General features: G+C 40.3%; 1 protein-coding gene across 23 annotated transcripts in view; it reads right to left on the minus strand.

Annotated features, from left to right (window-relative positions):
* The window catches only part of ATF7IP2 (activating transcription factor 7 interacting protein 2), a 105,166-nt gene that overhangs the window by 22,891 nt on the left and 67,224 nt on the right, over nucleotides 1–15,051 (minus strand). For 20 of the 23 annotated variants that reach the window (XM_008257708.4, XM_051847415.2, XM_008257709.4 and 17 more), the window contains 5 exons: nucleotides 13,270–13,343; nucleotides 12,153–12,214; nucleotides 10,901–10,970; nucleotides 6,884–6,981; nucleotides 4,570–5,996 (listed from right to left, as the gene is read on the minus strand). In XM_008257708.4, the coding sequence (XP_008255930.2) occupies nucleotides 5,583–5,996; nucleotides 6,884–6,981; nucleotides 10,901–10,970; nucleotides 12,153–12,214; nucleotides 13,270–13,343 (718 nt within the window). In that variant the 3' untranslated portion in view covers nucleotides 4,570–5,582. Of the gene's footprint in view, nucleotides 1–4,569; nucleotides 5,997–6,883; nucleotides 6,982–10,900; nucleotides 10,971–12,152; nucleotides 12,215–13,269; nucleotides 13,344–15,051 lie in introns of those variants that run through there. The other 3 variants (XR_011384807.1, XR_011384806.1, XM_070065017.1) reach the window with 1 other exon arrangement.

Here is a 15,051-nt window from a genome sequence, read left to right on the forward strand (position 1 = left end):
TCTATTAGAGTTCTATGTGATTCTTGTACTTGGATGTCCCATTACTTCTATAAGGGAAGTTTTCTGTAATTATTTCACTAAAAAGGCTTTCTAATCCATCCTCTCTTCCCACACCTTCAAGAGCTCCTAAGACCCATATATCCTGGGTCCTTTGATAGTATCCCAAAAATCTCCAACACTATTTTTTAGTTTTCTGATTTCTTCCTTTTTTTTTTTTTTTTGGTCTAACTGTAAAATTTCCAGCCATTTTTCTTCAAACTCAGATATTCTTTCTTCTGCCTCAGTGAGTCTGTTAAGACTTCCCACCGCATTTCTATTTGATCTATTAAATTCCTCATTTCCAATATTTCAATTTCTCTTTAAAATCTCAATTTCATGGGAAAAATTTTTATTTATATTGGGTATGGATTTCTTTAATTTGTGGATTTGCTTATAATTACTTCTAAGTAATCCTACAATCGGTTAGTTTTAATTCTATTTCTGGCATTTCTTCAATCCCTTCATCTTCACATTCTAGTACTGAAATGTTATATCCTTTTGTGGCATAATGTTGTCTTCCTTATTCTTGTTTCTTGAACTTCTGCATTTATTTTGGGCATTTGTGGAGATACTTGTTGGTTTATTTATTTCTTTTCCCCTGTGATGTCTTTTATCTTTGGAGAAGCCTCTGTGGCTTAGTGGAGTATCTGCTCTTTGAGTGAATACCCAGAGGTGTGTGCTGGGTGTGGCCATGGAGCTCTGTTCAGTGCTCTAGGGTAAGGGGAGTGTCCAAGGTGACACCAAAGCTGGTTGTGGTAAATCTCTTTTAATTGGAGTTTGGGGGGTGGGGGTTGATCAGTTCTTTTGGCATAGTCTCATGCTCACCTCCTTTCCTCCAAGGAGTTCAGAGCCCATGTGCTAGTCTCAGTGGGTGTAATTTTCATCTATGCTTCTGTAAGAGCCACACAAAGCGTGTGCAGTCCTGTAGCAATGACCCTCACCAGGCAATCAGGGAGCCCTGAGCTGTGGAGCCGCCCACAGTGACTGCTCAGAGACCCAGCCACAGCACTCCCACACAGCCAGTGCTTTCACAGTTCTAGCACCCAGCCCCATCAATTTTCCCTACCAGACTCAGGAGTCTCCTCTCAGCTGGTTGCTGGGTACATGGTCACAAGCTAGTGCAGCTGTTATGGATGTCCAAAATGGTGCCCGCCTTCTCTCAGCTAGAGGATGCCAGTGCTAGGTGGTTGGGGAGAGGGAAACGTGCCCTCTCCTCCCCTTTTGTTTTTCTCTCTAGGATGGCAAGGTGTACTGTCTCCCACTGGGCTCCAAGATTCATACCAGGCTCTTCCTGCAGCTTTATCGCCCATGGTTTGGGCTGCTGCAGTCTGGTCCTACATCACTTTCCAAAGCTGCTACTGAGGCTCTTGCCTGCTGAGGTCCTGAGCAGTGTGTGTCCATACCCTCCATGTAGATCCACTGTGCCCTTCTAATTTGCGTGGCATTTCCCCTGCAGTTTTCACCCTCTTTCCCAGGATTGCACTCTCTCCATCTTTTTAAAAAAATATATTATATTTATTTGAGAAGCAGAGTGAGAGGAAGAGACAGAAAACTCTTCCATCTACTGTTCCACTCCACAAATGGCTGCAATAGCTGGAGTTGGGCTGATCTGAAGCCAGGGACCAGCATCATCTTCCGGATCTCCCACTTGGGTGCAGGGACCCAAGGACTTGGGCCATCTTCCACTGCTTTCCCTGGCAATAGCAGAGAGCTGGACCTGAAGAGGAGCAGCTAGGACATGAACCAGCACCCATATGGGCTGCTGGTGTGACAGTGGAGGCTTAGCCTTCTATGCTACAGCATCAGCCCCTACAAGGTTTCTGTAACTTTTCCCCTAGACTAGAGCAGTAAGTTCCTTCCCTGTTCTACCATTTCGGAATCCTCCCAATTTATAATCCCCACGTGCACTTCTTTATCCCAGTGGGTGGTCTGATGACCCAATAACCAGTGCCCCTCTCAAAGGAAGCTTGTTTATACTGGCAGCACCCTGTGGCTCCTGTCTGACATGTGTCAGTATACTCCGACCAAGAAAGCCCCTGTCTAGGAGAGACTCTTGACTGGGAGGAGAGTTAGCATGAGAGACACAGAAGAAACAACTTGAAAAATACAGGAAGCAACAAAAGTATTTTATTACAGAACCCTGAAAAAGAGTTGTGGCCATAACAAAAAAAGAAAAAAAAGTTGTGGCCACAAGGGCAGATGGGAAGTCTGGAGACAGCAAGGAGCTCAATCAGCAGGAATTTGAGTATGGGGCTGGCTTGGTGGCACAGCAGGATGAGCTGCAGCCTGCAACACCGGCATCTCCCATGGGTGCTGGTCTATGTCCCTGCTGCTCTACTTCCAATCCAGATCCTTGCTAAATGTGCCTGGGAAGGAGATGACTCAAGTCCTTAGGCTCCTATATCCATGTGGAAGCCCCAGATGGAATTCTAGACTCCTAACTTTGGCCTGACCCAGCTCTGATCACTGCGGCCATTTGAGGAGAAAACAGTGGATTGATGATCTCTTTAACACTGCATTACCAATAAATCAATCTTACAAAAAAACAAAAAGTGACAGTGTGAGGGACCTATGGGACTAAAAGTCTTTGTTGGCCCATGTGTGACACTCAATTTAACTTCCCTCAGGGTGTTCCAATTTGAGTGTTTGGAGTAAACAGCATGTTGGGACCAAGTAACAGTCACTGGGGCCTATCTGTGCAGTCTGTGCCAGGTGTGGGGTCAGTGGGGGTGAGGCAAATAGGCTGTATCTAGCTGTCCCACTGAGAGATAGGCAGCCTGAGGCGGCTGTTTAAGGCAGTTAACTGGAGGGATTACACCGAGGAACTGGAAGAAGGCAGAGCCTTGCTTCTCTGGTATGAGAAAATGCAACTTGCATTCAAAATGGATATTGAAGCAACCTAAGACTGGAAAGAATTTACTAAACTCATTCTTTACAGAGGTCCTGTATCAGAGTTCTTATTCTCACATAATAGAACTGGTTAAAAAACGAGAAGAAAAGGGTGAGGAGAGAGGAGGAGAAAAAGGCAGGCAGGCAATGACAGAATATAGGAGAGCAGTACTGCCTTCATTTCATACACTGAGAAAGGAGGCTCAGGGTAGAATGCATTGCCCAAGTCACAGTCAGACTCCACATCTGAATGTGAGGTTCACATGCCAGCCCCCATGCTGCCTTCCAGGGTAGTCGGGGAAAGCTGCCACACTACCCAGCATTCCAGGGCAAGTGTACTGCTTTGCCTGGGGATTCTTCTGGTCTGAGAGCCACTGATGCTAGACTTGGCAAAGGGTGACAGCTGGTGGAAAAGGCCATGCAAACTATCCTGTGTCTAGTGTTGATCCTGGAGTCAACATGGTTCGGTCAGACAGGGAAGTAGGTTGGGTGTGGGAAAAGCAAGTATTATCTGAATGTGTCTCTCACCACTCCAACCTTCATACCCTGGCACCCTGGGAATCCTGGGCTCTAGGAAAAGCATGGCGTGGCACATGGACACGCCTTGTACTCAGGATAGCTGAAGGTGGCTCTGATGGCAGCGGTAGGCCTGTGAGCCAGTAAAACAGCCAAACAGCCACTGCAGTGCTGGGACCAAGCACACTACCTGTCACGCTGACGCTAGTACCAACCTTCAGAATGTCAATCATGACACTGGCTCCATTTATGCTTTCCAACTTTGAGGCAATATTTGTGACCAACAGTAACCTTGAACCAGCTGGGAACTGCATTCCAAGGACAGGTAGCTCCAGCTTAACTACCAGGGACACAGTCCAGAATACCCACATCCATCTTGTAAGTCTCAAAGGGTAGCAGAGGGCACTTCGCATTGAAGACCAAAGGTTTGCTTTCCTGGTCTACCTTGCAGCTTAGACATGTGCCTTAGGATAAGCCAATCAGATGTGTATCTGAGCAATACGTGATCCCATATGCGACCCCATGGCTTTTTCTGACACTGTCAGTGTTTAGCTCATCAGTCAGATTGGTTCTACTGCTTAAAGGAAGGCAGAAAGGCTTCCCACTGCAAGCCAGGTACTTCCTGAGTGTGTTAGTACCAAGTGACTGTTGGGCAAGACTTTCTTGTCCTTTACCTAGCTATCAAAGACACCAGAAGAGAGCCAGGCTGAGAATCTTGCCCTTGCCTCTACAAAAGACAAGAACTACTGTGGTATTTGAGCCCACACCGCTATGTCTGGTGTTATCAGCCTTCCTGCCTCTTGCCATCACTGTGAAAGCTCCTTACTTGAGACTTGTGCACCAATCAACTTTCCAGATGCCAACTTATTCAGTAGCTTCAATTTTAGTGTTAGGCACCAAAACCTTGCTCACGGGGCCAGGTCTTTTTTTAGTCATGCTCATGGTGAATTCTTGCCCTGTGCTGCAGGGCACCCCCCAGTCACTGATTCTGAACAAAACCTCATGGAGGGCAGTCCATGCCCTCAGATATGGTTCAGAATCTGGGTCTTTCAGTTTACATGTTCTGGAAAAGACATAAGAGTCTGAAAAAAAATAACTTTCTTATTGAAGAAGTCAAGGCATTCATACAACGCCAAAGGAAACCACTCTTTATTCATTTTTTAAATCTCAGAACTTTACCTATCAGGAAAGAATGTTATTTTTGTTTTTACCACATGCCAGATTTACTTTTCCAGTTGGTCTCCTTTGGGCCCTGCATTACAATGCAGTCTCTGTTCACACGTCCAGAATTTCTTGGCTACTTGTACCAGAGGCACCTCAAGTCTGTTCTCTCAGGTACAGGTGTGCAAGAGATCTCTCTAAGAGCCCCTTAGTGTTATGTACTCTGAGTACTGATGGCAACCAGGAAATGAGCAAATGGTAGCATTCAGGGAATCAGCTAATTAAAGCCTTAAATTTGAGGCTGAAATAATGGATCCAACAATGCTTTTTAAGAGATACTGTTTTTGTGTATGTAGCACACAATCTAAGTTAATTTGTAAATGTAACTATACACAGATTTAGGAAAACTCTCCAGACTATTTCCCTCCCCAAAGAATGACAAACTCCACCCCCTCCCCCACCAAAAAGGAAGTACACAAATTAATAACCCACTTAGAATTTAAACAGACTGGGAGGATATTTCTTTTCTTCAAATGTTAGTTGAGACACACCCCAGGGATGATCTGGCCTTGGTAAAGAGAGCACTTTTTCTTGCAGTATAACTGAGCACAGTAGGTCACAAACAGCCATTATCAACAGAATATTCCATGGTTGCCTATAGTCTAGGGCTTCTCATAGCAGCAGCAGCAGCAGCAGCTCCATAGTTACCAAAGGTACTGCTCACAACACACCTTAGCAACATGGGTCCATGATAGTGTATGTTTTACAATATAGACATTAAAAGTACACACTGAATGCAAAATTCATCAGAAATTCATGAAACTAGAGGTGACTTACAACATACAGAAGAAGACCATTCACAATCAAACAGCCCTTAAAAATGACAAATAGTGTTACAGAAACATTGTAAACAAAACAAATACAAAAAAAAAAAACATTCAGAAGCAAAACATATATAATTATTGAACACTTTTTTTTTAGGTAAGATTTTCAGAAAAACCAGGGATAGATTTTATATCACAAAATGGTCCATATCGCCCAAAAATGTCTTTTGATTGGACAGTAAAATAATATTTGTTGGAAGCTAGAAACTGAGATAAAGTACAGGCCATGGGGAGTGGTAAAGCTTTAATTTCTCCAATCTTCTTCCAGATCAACTTACTGTTAGAGCTCTCGTGGCACAGGAAGAGGTGGTAGCTTTCCACAGGTGCACACTTGGGGTTGATTTTGGATATGTTCCAAGTCAGAGCAATGCCCCTGGGTCTCAGCACCCGTTTCACTTTGAGCTCAGGCTTCTGGGGAGGCAGCGTATCTCGAATTTTGTCTACTATCTCAGGTAGTAGTGGTGGTGGTTCTGGGAGAGGTGGCAGGTGATCAAAGGAATCAAGAACCTAGAAGCACATTAGTAAGAAAGTTTAGCCAGTTAGTTTGGTAGATACTGATTATTTTAAAGGGGTCAAGTAGATTTGTACAGATATTTGGGGTCAAGTAGATTTGTACAGATATTTTCCATTCTTTATCAAAACAATAAAAGGATATTTCAAGAATATGTGAGCTGGATTCAGACTCTTTTTTTTTTTTTTTTTTTTTTTTTTTTTAGCATAAATCTCTTTTGGAGTTAAGATTTCTATACTTTGGAATATCACCAGTCCAGAATGGGTTAAGTTTCAGACATTCTGGATAGCATTTCTGTCATTTCCAAATTCTGTTCTGAAACACATTAATTTACATGAAAACCATCAGTGCGTGACAGCACCTATTTCCCTCTACTTATTTCAACAACGGCTATTACTCTGTTTGGTTTGAAAGGCAGAGAAACAGGGACAGAAGGAGAAAGACAGAGACCCAACTCTCATCTGCTGGTTCCCTCCCCTAATGCCTGCAATGGCTGGATCTAGGCTAGCCTAAAGCCAAGAGCTGGGAACTCAGTCTAGGTCTTTTATTTGGGTGGCAGGGTTCAAGTCCTTGGCCATCTTCTGCTGAAAATGGGAAGCCAGAGAGCTGGGAGTGGAACCCAGGCACCCCAATAAGGGATGCAAGCACCCCAAGAAGTGCCAAATGCCTGCCCCAGATGTTACTTTTAAAACAAAAATATGTTCTAATTTGTTGGGTGAAATAATGTATTTAATTTCTAGTTTCTGGGAAATGCAACAAAATTATTTTAATTATGCTAATAAGCAGATTCACAAGAGGACATTAAAAAAAAGCAAATCAAAGTGTACCAAATGTTCTTTCAAGAGTAAAACAGGTACTTCTACAGAGCGTTTCATCTCAGTACCTGGGCTGCATTCTGGGCTGCTTTCTGTGCCACTGGGGTTGTTTCTTTGGTGTTTAAAACAGCTTTCAACACTGACTCCAAGGTAGACACTGGACTTTCTGTGAACAAGACAAGGTTGTAAAGTAAAAATGTATTTGCAATAATCCATTCCATAGCCTCTAAGCAAAAAGTTTATATTGTAGGTGTTAACTAAAACTACAAGTGTGAAATACCTTTTTGAAAAAAAGCTCAAATGTCAAAGGTACTGAATGTACACAATTTTCCTTCAAGGTGACAAAATTCTCTGTAATGTAAACACATGTGTCACTAGCAACAGGGAAGGAGGTCTATTTACACATGGGAGAGGGATCCCTGCTCAGTGATCCTAGAGGTGTGTTCTCCTCTATTAGACCACACAGGATGCCTGCAACACAGGGCCATTCATGTTCACAGTAACACACACAAGTCTTGGGAATTCAAGTGAAAAATTATGCAGGTGAGGGTTAAAGAATTCGCTACTGATGAGGGGTCTGTGTTAGTTTGAAAGAAATTTGTTATCAATTGTGGACTAGGGGACGGAGGGGGGAGAGAAAGAGTGTAGTAGGTGCAAGAATATTTGAAAACAAGTGAGGAGAGTATATACAGGGATGGTTAAGAAAATGGGTTCATGTTGGAAAGTATTAGGACTACCTGGACAGCTAAGTTACAGAAATCTGAATAAATCTAATAAACAGTAAAAATCCTGTGACCAACAATATAACCATATAATATACTTCATGAGTCTCCCAAATGGAATTTGGGATTTGACATGAGTGATGGGAGCAGGAAGTGGTGAGGAGTGAGGCTGGGATGTGGTGGGAAGACGGAAAGAGAGAGGGGAAGAGAGGGGGAAAGAGAGGTAGAGAGTAATACAGGGAGAGAAGAAGAGAGAGGGAGGGAGGGAGAGGGAAGAAGAGAGTGAGAGGGAGAGAGAGAGAGAGAAAAAAACAGAGATATCGAGATCCTCCATCTGTTGGTTCATTTCCCACAGGGCCACAATAGCCAGAGCTGGGCCAGGCTGAAGCCAGGAGCCAGGAACACCACCTAGTTTTCCATCATGAGAGGCAGCAGCCCAAGCACCTGGTCCATCATCTACTGGCTTTCTCAGACACATTACCAGGAAGCTGGATTGAAAGCAAAGCAGACAGGACTTGAACCTACTCCTTGATATGGGGTGCCAGTGTTGCAAGCTATGGTTTAATCTGCTGTGCCACAACGTTGGCCCCTGTACTTTCTTTGGACTGACAAGGATAACCAAGGTTCTGCATTGTGTTTCACAGCTGCTTTATTAGTCACTTGATTTACTACTAAAAAGCCTTTTTAGGGGCCAGCATTGTGGCACTCATGGGTTATTTTAAAGTGTGTTTAATTTCTAAGTACTAACGGATTGTTTGGCTATCTTTCTGTTACCTATTATGGTGTTATGTCAGAAACTATGCTCTATATTATACAATCCTTTTACATAGACTTGTTTTACAGTATAGAACCTGATCTATCTTGTTTCATATGCACTTAAAATACTGTATATTCTGGGGCTGGCATAGTGAGTTAAGCCACCACTTGCCACACAGGCAGCCCACATTCGAGCGCCAGCATCCCATACTGGTGTGGCTTCCAGTATAGACTGTTGTTCTAATCCAGCTCTCTGCTAATGTGCCTGGGAAAGCTGAGGAAGATGGCCCTAATGCTTGGGCCCCTGCTACCTAGTCCAAGTGGAGTTCTGTGCTCCTGGCTTTGGTCTGGATCAACCCGAACTGTTGTAGCCATTTGGGGAGTGAACCAGTGGATGGAAAATCTCTCTCCCTCTCTGTCATTCTCCCTGTCAAATAAATAAATATTTAAGAAAAAAAGAGTAGGTATTCACCTATGGTTGGCTGAGTGTCAATTAGGTTAGGTTGGTTGATAGTGTGGCTTAAACTTCTATAGCCCTGCTGACCTTCTGCCTCCAATTTTTATCAACTACTAGGTAGCAGTGTTGGAATCTCCAATTATAACTTTATTTTTCTATTTATTATTTCAGTCCTATAAGTTTTTGCATCAAGGCTTTTGCCATTTACTCAAGTGAATACACAAGTAGATTACTATGTTTTCCTGTCAATATTTTGGCAATATTTTGCTTGAGGTCTACTTGTCCAGTAACACAGCTACTCTAGCTTTCTAATGGTTATCTTCTTTTATCCTTTTACGTTGAATCTATTTGTATTTTCTGTGTATTTATATTAAAGTACACAGGTAACAGTTATCATATAGTTGACCCTTGGTTTCCTACCTAGTATAACAATGTCTGATTTTTAATGGAGTCCGGAGATCATTTACATTTCTTATCATTAGAGTTGGGTTTAAACTTCCCTTGTCCTCTGTTTGCTGTAAGTCTTATTGGCTCTTTATCTGCTGTTCTGTGGCTTATCTTGGATTGAGTATTTTTAAAGCCCCATTTTATCTCCACTGTTGGTTTACAAGCTCTACTACTGCTTCAGAGAAAAAACTGTTGCTGTAGGTATTACCATTATGTATCTTTAACTTACCAAGTCTATATTCAAATAATTCTCATATAACCTAAGACTCTCATAAAAGCACACTTCCATTGTTCTGCTCTCTTTTGCCCCATTGTCCTCATACGTTAACATTTGTATATAGCATCAACTCCATAATCTGGTGTTATTTTACTCAGTGTAGATCTGATTTGCATCTGAAATTATTTTCCTTTCACTTGAAGAACTTTCTTCATTTTGATAGTGAAAGTTCACTGGCAACAAACTATTTGCAAAGTCTTAATTTTGCTTTCTGTTTTGAAAAACACCTATGAATTTGCCAAATATAGAATTTTAGGTTCACAGTTATTTGGAATGATGACACTTGACATTCCTGGCTAGGAACCTTGGATTTCTTTGTAATATCTGTAGTTTATCTTCATTTTCCTCTTTATCACTTTTTTTTTTAAAGATTTATTTATTTATTTGAAAGTCAGAGCTACACAGAGAGAGGAGGAGAGGCAGAGAGAGAGGTCTTCCATCTGCTGGTTCACTCCCTAACTGACCACGACAGCTGGAGCTGCGCTAATCTGAAGTCAGAAGCCAGGAGCTTCTTCTGGGTCTCCCATGTGGGTGCAGGGGCCCAAGGACTTGGGCCATCTTCTACTACTTTCCCAGGCTATAGCAGAGAGCTGGATTGGAAGTGGAGCAGTCGGGTCTTGAACCCGCACCCATATGGGATGCCGGCACTATAGGCGGTGGCTTTACCCTCTACGCCACAGTGCCGGCCCCATCACTGTTTTTTTAGGAACTTGATTATGAAGTGTTGCTATGTTTGTGTTTATCTTGGTTGGAGTTTATTCAACTTCTTAAATACATGGATTTATACTTTTCATTAAATTTGGGTGAGACCTTATACCTGATTCCAAGCCCCAGGAAATTATATTTTATTTCTTTTTCTTTACATCTGAGACAGAGGATACTGTTGCCACTTTGCCTCTACATTTTCATATCTTATCCCTGTTTCTGCTTCTGTGTGCATAATACTACCAAACAATCTAGGTTGTCTTTCAATGGGTAAATGATAAACAAATTAAGGTAAATCCATACCATGGGCTACTGCTGCTACTTGGTAATAAAAAGGAACACACTACTGATACATAACAACAATGTGGATAACCCTGGACAATCACACTGAAGGAAAGACACCAATCTCAGAAGGATACATATTGTATCACTGCATTTATGTGACATTCATGAACTAACAGTGATGAAGGAATGATGAGTGGTTGCCAGAGTTAGGAACTGGGGCAGGAGGTGGTGTGTCAAGTTAGGGAAGTCTGACGGAGCCAAGGTGACAGAACAGTTTTACTCTCAGATTATATTGACAGTCACACAAGTTTACATGTGATAAAACCACAAACAGCTATAAATACACAAGCACAACAAAACAAGGTTCATAAGTAGGATTAGTGCAATTTGAGTTGTTAGCCTTTCCACTTGATTAAAGAAAAAAAAAATCCTTTACCTGTGTCGCAGATGGGTAGGCCTTCTTTTGTCAAATCGATTACACAATCAAGTTTCCTCATCTCTGCAGCCTGAGAAATTGTTAAAAAAGTTTTGCTTTAAGAGCAGAAAACGTTTTCAAAGTGAAACACGTGATTTTTAAATTATCATTTAGAAGCTCTAGCTCTTATGGTTTAATTTAACTCTATTATGAAAGACAACCTCTTTCATATATTGAATGGTTTCTGAGAATATGACTAACAGTCAAAAAACTTGGTCTAGGCTGGCGCCGCAGCTCAACAGGCTAATCCTCCGCCTGCGGCGCCAACACACTGGGTTCTAGTCCCGGTCGGGATGCCCAATTCTGTCCCGGTCACTCCTCTTCCTGTCCAGCTCTCTGCTGTGGCCCGGGAATGCAGTGGAGGATGGCTCAAGTGCTTGGGTTCTGCACCCGCATGGGAAACCAGGAGAAGCACCTGGCTCCAGGCTTTGGATTAGCGCGGTGCGCCGGCTGCAGCGGCCATTGGAGGGGTGAACCAACGGAAAAGGAAGACCTTTCTGTCTCTCTCTCTCTCTCACTGTTCACTCTGCCTGTCCAAAAAAACAAAAAAACAAAAAACAAAAAAAAAACAAAAACTTGGTCTATGAGTATGGTTGTACCTATGTTTACCATTAGCTGTCTACTTTCCAGTGTATAAGCTAAACTGGAACCTGGTCATGGTAGCACATATATTTATCAGTTACTCTTACCAGACAATAAGCCAGTGTGTAAGTTAGTCTGGAACTCAGATACATTAACTAAAAAATTTGACATTAATTTTTCAATTATGGTAACTAGTCAGACATTAATACAATGTGTAAGTTGGAAGGGAGCCTGGTTATGCTAACTCATCACACGTTAATTTATCAGTTATGCTAACCAGTCAATGTATGAGCTGGATAGAAACTTGGTTATACTAACGAGTCAGACACTAAATTTCCAATTATGTTAACACATCAGACTTCAATGTGTAAGCTGGATGCAAACCTGGTTGTCTTAAATAGTCAGACTAGTATAGTGTTTAAACTTAACTGGAACTTGGTCATGCTAAAAAGTCAGACATTAATTTGTATTTGACACACACAAATTAGGGGAGGGAGGAAACCTACCTCACCTCATCCATATACGTAGCCAAAGAATGACAAAACTAAGTTACTCCAACACATAGCAACTCTATAAAATTTCTACAACATATTTAAATGGACAATAATTAGAAACACTATTTGTTACCTACCACAACTTCTGTTTCCACATTAAGTGAACTACTAGAATTTTCAGATGTAACTTTTCTCAGATCTGAAAGAAAATTATTAAAATGTGAATACATCTGACAAATTTACTAAACTATTAAATACTTGCAGACTTTGTAACAGATAAACATTGAAACACATTAACTAGTAAATCATGTATTCATAAAAATAATTCCATTGACTTTGTTGTCTCAAAGATGAATAATCTAGTAAAGAAAACATAATTATTAATCAAAAGATTTTTTTTCCTTCTGTAACTTTACAACCATATTGCTAACACTTTTTTGGAAAATCTACCTGGATATTATTTTAGCATTTGAAAAAATAAACCTGAAAATGAACACAATGTTTTCTTCAGAACAGACTGCCTGAGATGGCTTAGGAGAACTCTTCCTATGGCTAGTAGAAAGCCTTAGATAAATACTTGACATCTTTTGTAATCCTTAATTCACAGTCTCAACAGTCCAAACCAAAGGACAATTAAGTAGCTACAGAACTGGAGTAAAAGCTTCCTGAAATTAAAATGCAAGTATTCTAATATGGTAAAAAAAAATTTTTTTGATTAAAAACTTCAGGGCCAAACAAGATGGCTATTTTAAGAGATGAAATTTATCACTGGAAATCTAAGGTTAAAGTTTTTTATGTAAGTCTAAAAAGCACAAACTCTTAAGAAGCAACCTACATATTACAATGAAGACAAAAGTTAAAAAAAAATCAAAGACAATAAAGAAGAGACAAGCTTTAAACATAATGTAAACTATAAGACAATTTAACAAATAAAAACAAAAAGATAAAAAACAAACCACCAACACCAGCATGAAGCCAGGATTAAAAATTTAAAAAATAGTAAAAATGAAACAGTTTTATGACTTGTAAAAGCTTAAACAAACATAGTGAAGAAACAAGAGGCCATAAATTAAGAAAATAAGAAGAAATGGTAATTATATTAGGAATCATTTATGTATTTAGGTAATATTAAACAGATGAAAATTGGAACATTTTAAAGAAGAGATCTAAATTTGTTTTATTAAGACATATTATTTTAAACATTGGTTTAACTTTTTAAATTTGATAGATCATATTCTAATCAATTTAAGATACCTGTTGGATTTGATGTAATTGGAGTTGTCAAATTAGGACTTTCCACAGAAACCAACATAACATCATCACTGTTACTAAAATGATAAAAAAAAAATTGAAAAACAAAAATAAACTAAACATGCATAATCAGGTTTAACATGCAATTAGTGGTTAGAACTCCTCTATGTTAACATTTCATAACATGTTTTGTACAGTTGTGGAAGGCAATAAATACAAGCACCGAAGAAACACTATGTATTACTGATTCAATTATATGGCCAAAAGTTCATGGAAATCCCATGACAGACCCATAACACTTAGTAGGGACTTATTCATAATGAATATATAAATATATGTAAATGTATAAACAAAAATCACTCTAGTACATATACTAGCCTTCATAAAAAATTTAACAGCCCTGTAACTGAAAAAAACCCAGTGAGACCTAGAAAGACTCAGTTTCCTAATAAAAAAGCTATTTAAAAAAAGACTTATTTATGAATTTGGAAAGCCAGAGTTATGGAAGCAGAAACGTAAAAGAGGTCTTCCATCCTTCCCTCAAACAGCCCCAGCGGATGAATCTGGGCCAATCCGAAGCCAGGAGCCTGAAGCCTAGAGCTTCTTACTGGTCTCCCAAACAGGTGCAGGGACCCTGAGACTTGGGCCATCTTCTGTTGCTTTCCCAGGCCACAGCAGAAAGCTGCATCAGAAGTGGAGCAGCCGGGACCCGAATCGGAGTGCATATGGGATGCCGGCGCTGCATGTGGCAGCTTTACCCACTATGCCACAGTGCTGGCCTCAATAAAGCAATTTTTAAAAAACTGCTACTACTCTATATTTTATCACTACAACAGCAGTATTTACCATGAATTTTCTAATCTCAGGCAATGACAGTAAATGACACTGATGACAGTCAGAAAATATTCTGAGCCAGAAGATCATCTTCTTGAACCTGTCCCTACTTTTATGATTTTGATCAAATTTGAATTTTCAAACACACAAAAGCCTATCTGTTGGTTTTCTCCCTACATGCCTGCAACAGCCATAGAAAACTGGAGCTGAGAGTCAGGAACTCGATCAAGTCTCCCACAAAAAGACAGGAACCCAATTATTTGAGTCAATACTGCTACCTCCCAGGTTCTGTGCTGCAGGAAAGTTGGAGTCAGGAGCTGAAGCTTGGAATCAAAGGAATCCAAGTATTTCTATGTGCGATGTGGGTGTCTTAACCGGCTCTTCAACTGCTATGCTACATACCAATCCAAATCTGACATTTCAAATCAGAATTTTGTTAAGAAAACCTCGAGACAAATTTAAGCTCATTAAAATGCTACAAGAATTGTCTATACAGTGTAATTATACCATTTTCTTGTATATATGTCTTATATTTTTAGTATTTGCATTTAGATCTATGGCCCATTTTGAGTTAATTTTTGTATATAATATCACTTTTAGCCTCTAGTTATTATTCTAGAAACATTTATTGAAAATAGAATTTTCCCTATTAAATTACCTTAGTTATAAACTTATGGACTACAAGTGTCCATATTCTCTATTCATTGAACTATAAACCTACCCTTATGCAAACACTACCGTCTTCATTACTATAGCTTTTATAAATCTTGAATGTAGGTAGTGTAAGACTTCCAACTCTGTACTTCTTCTATAACAACATTTTCCTCTTCAAAGTCTTTGCATTTTCATACAAAATTTTCAACAGTTCATTACTTTCTACCAAAAATGCTGCTGGAATTTTGATTTACACTGTATTTAATGTTTAAAACAATTTAGATGAGTGATAGCTCA

Source organism: Oryctolagus cuniculus, chromosome 19 (genome assembly GCF_964237555.1).
Source record: "Oryctolagus cuniculus chromosome 19, mOryCun1.1, whole genome shotgun sequence".
Taxonomy (NCBI): Eukaryota; Metazoa; Chordata; class Mammalia; order Lagomorpha; family Leporidae; genus Oryctolagus; species Oryctolagus cuniculus.